Below are 10216 nucleotides of genomic sequence, written 5' to 3' on the forward strand. Positions count from 1 at the left end.
TTGGGCTGTGTTCCTGAGTTATTCTGGCCATCAAGGTCTCTACCGTGTCTCACCTGTGTCCCCAGGGTTAGTGCCTTAGAGTGCCTATATCCTACCTGGAGTGGAACAGCCAGAGTCATTGCTCTGTCAAGAACCAGCCCACCCCATTAGGGCCCAGCCTAAAGACAAAGGCCTTGGGGAGAGGGTCTTCCTCACTCCTTTGAGCCTTGCTTGGATTCTCTAATTCCGATGCTATGGGAAAAGAGAACGTTTAGGCGCTTAGATGGTTTTGGTTTCCTAACTAATTTTATCAGCTGTCGCGTCGACAATGATAGCGGACACTAAGGACTCTGGCCTGAACCCTGCAGCTACTTCAAGGGGCCTTGGAGGTCATTTAGGCCATCTCGATCAGGTTCCCTGAGGCCCAAACCGGTAACCAACTTTTTCCTTCTTCCCATAGTCCTGTTTTGGCTGTATCTCAGAATTACTGCTTTCCCACCGGCTGAGTACTAAACCGCGCTTTTCCGATGCCGGCTACTTCCAGACATCGCAGACCGCGGTCCCCTATGCGGTCGGTGCTCCTGGCCAGGACTCGGGTTTTCTGAGGTGCCCGGTTCTCGGGCAGGAGCTTCGCGACACGATGCGATGTCAGGGCTTCTAATGCAGAACCCCGAGACTGCGCTCAGAACTCCTCGACGCGCTCAGCACCTGCAGCTTCTTACCTGCGGTGCGCGGAGCCTGGCAGGGCGGGAGAGTGAAACCTCGGCGGCCCTAGAGCCGCGCGCCGAATCCAGCGGGAGAAGCTTCTAGCATCCGCCCGCCAGGGAACCCGGACGAAGCATCCGCTTCAAATCCGGCCCCGCGGGGCAGCGCAAAGCGAGAGGTTTGGATGAACAGAGGAGAAACCCAGGAAGCCAGAGTGCTCTGCGCCCGGGCCGGGGCTGGGGACGCAGCAGAACGAGCCCTCGAAGCACTCGGTCGTCCGGGCAGACCCGGAGTTCCTCCAGCCTCCACCTCCAGCCTCCCGCCAGCCCAGCGGGTTTTGGGGTTAGCGAAGCCGCGGACCCCGGGGTCCCCGGGCCCGGTGTCCCTCACGTGCACTCACCGTAGCAGGGGACCTGCAAGGCCGCGTTGTGGCCGCCGCTGCCCTCCTGGAGCTTGAGGCCGCCGTCCGGGGGCGTTTTGCAGGCGCCCCTCTGCAAGTAGAGATGCGCAGGCGGCGCGGGCGGAGCGGGCGGCGGCTGCGGGGTGGGCGGCTGCGGCTGGAACTTGTTAAAGGATCCCCGCGCCCCGGCGCTGCTCTCCAGCGGTGCCGCCAGGTCCTGCTGCCCCGCGCCGTAGCGGGCCCGGCTCTTGGCGTCCCCGAATCCCTGTCCTTTGGCCGCGGCTGACAGAAAAGTTGTACCGAACTTGTCGCCTCCTGGGAATCCCCTAAAAGGCGACGAACCTTCCCGGCTCTGCGACACCGGGCTGTAGTAGGCGTCCATGGCAGCGGCCGGCGACTCGCAGTAAGAGACGCAAGTCTCAGCGTTCATGCCTGGCCTGCGCGGGCGACGGGCGGGGGCGCCGGCGAGGGCGCGAGGACGCCACCGCGCGCCTTGGCTGGGAGTTGGGGAGGCAAGGAGGTGGTGGCAGTGCTCTGTGCCCGGCCTGCTCTCTGCTCTCACTCTCTCTCTGCTCTCTCTCTCTCTCTCTCTCTCTCTCTCTCTCTCTCTCTCTCTCTCTCTCTCTCTCTCTCTCTCTCCTTTCTTCTTTCTTCCTTTCTCTCCCTCTCTTCTCTCTTTCTCTTCCTCGCCTCTTCTCTTTCTCCTCCCCCTTCACTCCCTGTAGCTGGCCCAGAGAAAGAACCAAGAGCTTCGTAAAAAGATTCGGATGCTTCGGAAAGTTCACCAGATCTCCCAAACCCTCTTAAGGTTTTGAAGCAGGAAAAAAAGTGATTTTTTTTTTCCTGACTTGCTCCTTCCTGCTCCCCTCCTCCCTCCCCTCCTCTCCCAGCGCTCCGTCCTCCCTCCCCGGCCCCTCCTTTCCTCTCGCTGGAGATGCCACTCACTGGCTAGAGGCGATTCGACCCGGAGAAGCCTCGGGGCCTTTTGGATTTTAGGCTAGATTGGGGGGGGGGGGGTGCGGCCATCCCTTGGCTTCCGAAGCTGGGCTGCAAATTGATGCATGGTTTCAGCTAGGGTCTAGTGTATGCGAGAATGTAAATTTTATTGACAGGTTAAAGAACTGTAAGAGGTTTTGACTTTCGGAGTCAGATGGGCCGCTGGCCTGGCGAATCCTTTGAATGCTTCTTGGTGAACTTGGCAGAGCGGCCCGGGGCTTGCTTGCCAGGACCTTTGCTGGGGTTTCCAATTCTGCCTTCCCATTCCCGATTATTCCCAGTAGTTCACATACAACAGATCTCAAAATTGTCCGGACTATCCACTTTGGCGTCTTAACTATTTCCTCGCCCTGTAAGGACTCTGGACTCTGATGCAGTGAGCTATGCATTCGTTCAGTCACTGGAGGGACCCTAGACTGGCCTGGCTTCAAGTTCTGGAGCCAAGCACCTCGACTCCCTTTCTTAGGCTAAGACCTCTGGTCTCTTGAATGGCTGCCCCACCCCTCAAAGCCAGGTTGAGAATGGAGCCTTAAGAGACCATCCTTCCTGCCCTTCCTGTCACCTGTTGGGTAAGTCAGGCTCTCTCTTCACTAAGTCCACCCACGCAATCCCCCCTTGTAAAATAAAAGACTCAAATTTTGCTGATTTTGAAACAGGGTCTCATTGGTTAGCTCAGGCTAGCTTGGAACTCAGGATCCTGTTTCTGTCCCCATAGTGCTGGGATGATAGGCATGCATCACCACACCCATAGCAGGGATTTATGTGGACATCTGGATCTTCACATAGCAAGGGGAAAGAACTTTCACAGCCTGTCAGAAGCTCCTGTGCTGGACTAAGCATCGGTGGCACCCCACAACTAATAGAGAGAGGTTGGACTCTCTCATTTTCCTGTAAGCAAACTGGGGCTCTGAGAGGTGAAGACAGAGAGGTGAAGACACGTGGTGAAAAATCACAAGGTAAGAGGGAACACTGAAAAGTTGATCGTTCCTCATTGGAGCCCGTGTAGAAGGCAGTCCTTCTGTGTCGACTTGGTAAGTTGAAGCAAAGGTTAACAAAGGAGACCTCAAAGCTAACTTATAGGCTTCCAGCTGCAGAAAAAGCTCAGGTGGGCGATTCTTTAGAGCATCCCTCCTTAAACTGCGGGGGAAATCTGGAATGGGGAGGCTGGAGCAGATTGGAGGTAGGGAGTCCCTGAATGGTCTCAAGCAGAGGATGAGCTATCCACTCTCTGCACTGGAAGCACCCAGAAAAAAAAACATAGCTTCTACCTCCAATCTCACCTATCTCCCACACCACTTCAGCCCTTGTTATCTCCAGTCCGTACTCAAAGCAGACTGCAGAATCCCACATCTGGTTTTCATCGCTGGCTTACCTTGAAGTGCCCCGTTAATAAAGATATTCCTCAGAGCCAGGGGCGCTGGACCACTATGGCACCCATCCCCCCATGGCTGGTCAGAAACCTGTGTCTGTTTCTCTGGCCAACAGACTTTAACCACCCGAGAGCCTCTCGAGAGTCTCTCACGTTTATTGAATGTCTATTATGCCAGAAGTCACATCAATTTGACCTCATGTGCTTGTCTTACCATATCTACTTTGCTGTGAGTAGACTGAGTCCCTCAAACCCGAATCATTGTTCAGTTTCAGATAGTAAAAGGGTAGATAAATCTGCCGTTATCCTGAAATCCTGAATGTTTCTGCCAGGTTAAAGTTTCCTTCAGTCCTAGAGCCCGTGGAGTCCTCCCACCCGGGGAATCTCATAGGTGGCTTATCTTCCATCACTCTTGTGTTTTTGTCTGGCTCATGATTTGGAGCTCAGCCCTGAACCCCATGCCCTGTTAGCCAGGGTTTATACACTCACCTGCCTCGTTACCATTCCTGACCTCAGGGGTCCTTAACCACTATTCAAGCTCAGAGCTCTACTACTTGGTGCTTCCTGGAGAGCAGCCTCCTGGTTTTGGCACTCCACAAGCATTTGTAGAATAAAGTACTGGAGTTGGGGCTGAAGAACTTTCATTACACCCAGCCTTCCAACACAGCAGCAGTGGTCCAGGAACCCATGGTTCCCTTTAGCCGAGGACAACCAGTTGTCTGCTCAGCCGGCTCCTCTTTCCAAAATCAAGTGTCAAAACTTAATAGCGGGACAGCCTTTTTCTGGGCTGGACTCCCCTCTACTCCAGCCCAGAACAGTAAGTTCTCTTAAAACAGGGACCAGGCCTGTCTTGTGCACCACAGGTCTTGGCACAGCACAGATACTCATAAACTGTGTGTTGAACGAGTGAATGAAAACGTCATGCAGTTTCCAGAGGCATACAGACTGTTTTTGCCCAGGAGTTCCAAGCAAGTAGGAGTGACAGCGCTCCCTGGAACACAGAAACTGCCCTCAGCATCCAGATGCCGGCTGCCACCTTCCCACTCCTCCTATCCACTTCCTGCCTTAGGAAGGGAGGGATGTGAGCAAGGGATTTCAACAGTGAGGTGGGGGCCAGTTACAGTTGCACACTGTCTCCCTTGTACCCTGGGGTACTCAGCATGCATCCCAGGAAGCTGACCACTGAAGGCCCTGAGCTTTGGGCTGCCTGCTTCATTCCTGCCTCCTTCAACCTTCTGGTGTCTGCCTAGGAATTTGAACCCTGAGCACTCCTGCTGTGGCATTTATTGGAGTCTCACCCTGAAGGCCTTCAACTGTCTGGATCACAGCTATGCAATCACAGATAGATATGCAAGGAACCAGAGCTTGTATCAAGGTGGGGAAGTGTCTGTACATTAGTCTGCAGGTGTGTCATGCTGTTTGGGGCAAGTCCTTTGATGGTGCCACCAGGAACCTTCCTGCCAACCCCTGTGGATCCCCTCCTTTGGAACTCTCCTCACCCCCAGTGAAGCTGATGGTTCCTCTCTCTTCTCTGTTCGATTACTTGTTCACCCATCCATACATCTCGTCATCTTGACTGTCCCACGGGAAAGTCTAAGTACCATCACTGAGAGATCATGATACACACACTTGGAGCCTTCTGGTCATGTGGAAGCCATGGAGGCTGGCTCTGGCTCTAAACTCTGCTCCTTGATGCAGTATTTCTCTCACAGATGGTAACCCACGACGCTGGGTTGCTCTATAGTTCTCCCGAGGTTCCTTAACATGCCAGGTTGTGTCTCTTCAGTGCACACATCCCCCCCCCTTTTTTTTCTGCAGCAGGAACTGTGCAGGTCAGTGCTTGAGTCTCTCGCCTTCCCAGCTCATTCTCTAACTGCCCCTCTATTCTAGGGAGGTAGCAGCTTGGTCATGACTAGGGTAGGACACACTCTGCATGAGAAGGGAGAGGCAATCTTACTCCCTCAACTCTAGCACGAGATTCCCTTCCTGGAATGCTCCTGACATGATCTCTTATGTGCATGGATTATTTGTTGTGTCTTTTGGATAGAATGGGAGTCCACTGACTCCTCTGTGCTGCTGCTGCTGCTGCTGCTGCTGCTGCTGCTGCTGCTGAACGGACCACTGGGCAAGCGAGTGAACAGATGCAGAGAGGAGGATGCAGGAGGGCCACTGTTGGGTTGTTGATCAGAGTTGGAGCTGGTTGGGGGGGGGGCGCAGAACTGTGTGTGAGAGGGAGAACTGAGTTGATGAGAGGCTCCCCGATCCAGGGAAAGCAGCCTCCCCCACCTTTCAAAGGGAAGGGCAGATTCTGGGTCTCTTTGGGTCAGGCTGCCACCAAGTCTTCAGTTTCCCACTGTTCTCCTGCTTGGCTGATCATGCAATGGAACCATGGGAGGGACTCTGTAGCCCAGCTTGCAAGCCACTATCCAGCCAGGTGAAGTCACCTGACTGTCACAAGCCTCAGTTTCCATCTGAGTCAAAGGAGGCTTTCCCAACTTGGTGGGAACTGCTGTTCTGTGAACTGTGGGAAGTCTATGAAGTTTCTCAGAATTTGTTGCTTCGGGAGGACACTGTGGACACCTGGGTGGTAGAAGGCATTAAGATACAGATCCCAGAGGCTAAGGGACTTAACAAATCGTGGGGACTCTTTGGCGCTCAAACCCGTGGTAGTCAGGCATAGCAACGGCAGCTAACTGCAGGTCTCAAGTTCTCTCCCTCACCAGCATCTCTGTAGTTCCCCGCAGTGCAGAGCAGTGAGGTGCAGAAGATTGAGAGAGGTACTCAATTGCTCAATTCGAGGATTTTGAATATGAACTTGGGACTCCAGAGGCGGGCTGATTTCTGGAGATGAGCCCTGGGAAGGTAGGCCAAGCAGAAAGGCCCTGGTTTTTCTCTACTCAGGACTCTAGGAAATGCTCCTAGCACCCAGAATTAGAATCAGTGTCAATCCAGTGCGATGGAAGTGACAACGGGGACTCTTCCCCCTCCCCCACATGCCGAATTCCCTATCAACCGAGATCTGAGGCAAGCTGACCCAGTGAGTCCCCCACCCAGAGTAGATGGAGATTCAGAACAAATTTCGCCTACTGTCACACGGTTGCTGGAACATGGAGGCGGCCACCTCACCTCTCCAGTTGTGCCCCAGCAGCCATCCCCTTGGCCCCCAGCCTGGGGCAGCCATAGCCCCGGGAAAAGGCAGAGCGCCAGCCACCGAAGCTCTCTCCACCGGGATAGAGCACCAGGTTTCTGCACTGGAGCTGGGGAGCAGTGAGGTCGTCTAGGTGTTGACCTGTAAGAGAAGGCTCTGGACAGGTTGGCAGCTCCCTGGTTTAGTAAAGTCCCAAGAACAAGGCATTGCTTGCCCAGTACCCTGGATCTCCCACTGGAGCTGAGATGCTTAACCATTCCAGATTTGTAGCTACCCAGCCCTCTAAACTCTTCCCCCAAAGAGACCTCACCATTACCCTGTACCTTGCTGTAACATTGTAGGTCACTCAGGAGAGCCAAGAGCATATTTTCACAGAGCAAGGATAAGATGTCAGCACCTCATAAGCTTTCCTCATGTGGAAGAAGTTCAAACCTGCAGCAGTAGAGGGCTTAAAACCTAGCTCCCAAAGTAAGATATGCACATTGCTCGTTTGTATTGTTCTCTGCCCCTTACCTTTCTGTTCTGGGTGATCTGGGTAGCAAGGGCTTTTCTAGGCGGTCAGATTCCCTTTAAGATGTAGCTCAGATGCACAATGGAGCCCTATTCCTACCCGCTGGCTGGGTGGAGCTGAGCTAAGAGTTATGGTCTGGACTAGATCAAGGATTCTCTCAGAAAGCCCAAAGCTTGTGGAAAATGGGTTTCCATTCTGCCACAGGATCACTAACTTAAATCTTGTTGACCTCAGAGGGAAGTCGTTGGACTGGAAGCATGCTCATGCTAAGAACATCATGCCAGCCAGTTGGTGCTCCCTCTGAGAATGTGATTAAATCCACAAGTCATTTCCCAATGTGTGTTAGCCAACCACTGGCCTAGAGGTGTTCAGACCTCAGCCCCTAGGGCTTTTTCCCCCATGGAGGATGCAGGGCACACATCTCCCAGGTACCCGGAGACAGACATGAGGTTTCATAGAGTTTCCTAGGGATAATGGGTTTGGGGTAATGGGTGGATCTGTCTTTGCACAGCTTGGTCTTGCACAGGAAGGCAGATGGGAACCCAGTTTTCACCTGGAGGGATGGAGGCCTAGGAAAGGAGGGAGAAGGTGGTTCATGGCCAGAGAGATCTGACAGACCTACATCCTTACAAGCTCCAGTGTCAGAGCTCTCTGGAGTTTCCAAGAAAATCTTTGTTCCCTGAAGGTTGAGGTCTCCAGTAAGGGCAGAACTGGTCCCTTGGGAAAAAGCAGAGCTCTTTCTAAACTCCAAAGTCTACTGTTGCCTCAGAAAGGACTTCGAGCTTCCCTCTTCACACTGCAGAGCGGCCTACCCATCCAGCTGTCTACTAGAATGTGTACCTGGGAGGGGTAGTCTCTTTCAAGGTCAAGGGCACCTCATTCTGGCACAGAGTGGTCTTTATCAGCTTCCCTATCCAGAAAGCAAACTACATCAGAGGAGAGGCAATGGGGGGAGGGGGTCAGGTTTCCATTGGAAACAGGAGAGTGATGGCTGTGACTTGGGGTCCTAGCAGGGATCCCAAGTGACTCCTTTCCCCAACTCTTCTCTTAGCCAATCACCAGAGAGGAGAGTTGTGAAACCTTCCTGGGCTCTCCTCCAGGAATGGAGCAGGACCTGCGGCTTCCCTCCATGGCCCCTTCTCCATCACCCTGGCCTCTCAGGGCTTCTCTTCTAAGGTCTCATTTGTATGTCCACCTGCCCCCTCCCCCTGAGCGGAGAGTTGGTGAGCAGCCAGTGGCAGCTGTGTTGACTCCAGTCCCAAGCCTCTCTGGGCCCCAGTGTTGTCTTCATGGATGTAGGGAGGGGGCTTCTAGTCAGGGCTGGACTGAAGGGTGTGTTTGTGACAGTGGGGAGGCCCATGGGAAAGGCAGAAAACAGCCTTTCCATTCACACCAAGGTCATCACCTCAGCTTTCCATCCAGGGTTATTTACATCCCAGGTCTATTGCTGATTGGCTGTGATACATAAAGTCAGCTGAGTGGCCACCTCTGCGGGCCTTGGTTTCCCTCCTGTGTAGTGCAGATGAAACTATACCCATCTCAGAGCAATTGAAGTGCTAAATGGAAAATATCTCACTTGATAGCACCTCAACAGCAGTAACTACTTATACACTGGGGCCTGGATATTCTAGATGTCAGAACCCTGAAGTGATCTGCTGGGGTTCCTGTCCCTTAAGTGCTTGGGAAACAATGGGTCCTTCTCTTCCTCCTTTTCTATCCACAACTCTGTCCTGGGTAAGGATTTCAAAGCAAAGAGGGGGGTAAAGGCCTGAGGAATTCAAGCTCTTGGATCTGGCCCTTCCTGCCAGTTGGTGCAGGGTGGGAGTAAATTATGTGTCTTGGTGTCTGTCCTTGGTGTCTGGGAGGAAGAGGGTCTCTAAAACTCACTAGCTTCTCATGTCACCCCAGTTTGGAATTGAGGCAGTCTCTGATTCTCCCCAAGTACTACTGCCTAGAGGTGTAGAGCCAGAGTCCAGAGAGGCCATCCCTTTGCCCAAAGTCACTCCACAAACCATACACCAGGCTGGCTCTCAGCTTGTGGCTCCTGATTCTCACGCTTGATACTTTTGTCCTAGCAGGGACCTCATGGACTGGGGAGGGAGTTGTGTGTCCTCAGCTCTCCCTCCTCCAATCCCCCTTCTTTCTCCTCCAGTTGCCTGCCCTGGAAGACAAGTAGTCTCCACCCCAGCACCTGTCCTAGGAGGCAGCCGGGTGCACATTCTCGTCTAAATTACCCCCAGGATTGTGATAGAAAGGGACTGGAGTTGGGGTGGGGAGGGCCGAGCCATAGAGAATGCTGGGATAAATTCTTTGCTATCAGTAGGCACTGGAAACAGGATAGCAGCAACTGCAAACAGCCTTTACCCCTGTGCTTGGCTCATGGTAGATGCTCAGTAACTGGCAGGGGATGACATTGCCACTGCCTTCTGCTCTCACTACCTGCCCACAGTATCGCCCATCTCCTCCCAACTGGCATGCTCTCTGAGGACCTCATTGGCTTGATTACCCCGTTCTCCCACGCCGTATGAGGTCTCTACTTCCACAGGACCTGTGGGCACACAGTTGGCTACTCCAAACCATCCTGGTAGCCAAAGCTGAGCTGAAGTTGGCCTTGTAGCTCACTTTTCTAACCCTTTGTCCAGAACAGGATCAAAAAAGTCCTGACAGCAGATCTAAGTGGGAACCGTCAGAGGTCACACACTTCTACCTAGTCCTTGGGGAAAACTACTGCTAGAGACCCTAGGTTCCCAGAACCACAGAGGACACACTTGAGAAACCGAAAGGTAGCTGATGAAATGAAAATAGTCAAACCTACAGCCCCAAGCTCCATCCAGGCTCAAGAGAGAGGCAGGGAGGAGCCTAGCTGTGAGGTCCCCAGGAGGTGGCGCTTTCTCTGCCTTCTCTGAGTTTCTCAGGTGACTCACAGAGCTGTCTGGGAGCTGAGAGAGCAGAGCCTTCTTGGTAACACCTGGGCAGACAGGGTTGTAGCCTGTCAGAATAACCCAACCCGATCTGGGGATTCAGAAGCTGCCTGGGCCCTCACTTCCTCTCCATCTGAAGATCCCAGATTCCTTCCTAGGAGACAGAAATAATGTTCCCATTTTCCAG

General features: G+C 53.4%; 1 protein-coding gene across 1 annotated transcript in view; it reads right to left on the reverse strand.

Annotated features, from left to right (window-relative positions):
- Positions 1-1684, reverse strand: part of Alx4 (ALX homeobox 4) — a 36213-nt gene extending 34529 nt beyond the window's left edge. Inside the window, exon 1 of the mRNA XM_028778625.1 lies at positions 1085-1684. Coding sequence (XP_028634458.1) covers positions 1085-1514 — 430 coding nt within the window. The 5' untranslated portion in view covers positions 1515-1684. The remainder of the gene's footprint in view (positions 1-1084) is intronic.
- Positions 1685-10216: the final 8532 nt, after the last annotated feature.

This window comes from Grammomys surdaster, unplaced genomic scaffold (assembly GCF_004785775.1).
Source record: "Grammomys surdaster isolate TR1022 unplaced genomic scaffold, NIH_TR_1.0 338, whole genome shotgun sequence".
NCBI lineage: Eukaryota > Metazoa > Chordata > Mammalia > Rodentia > Muridae > Grammomys > Grammomys surdaster.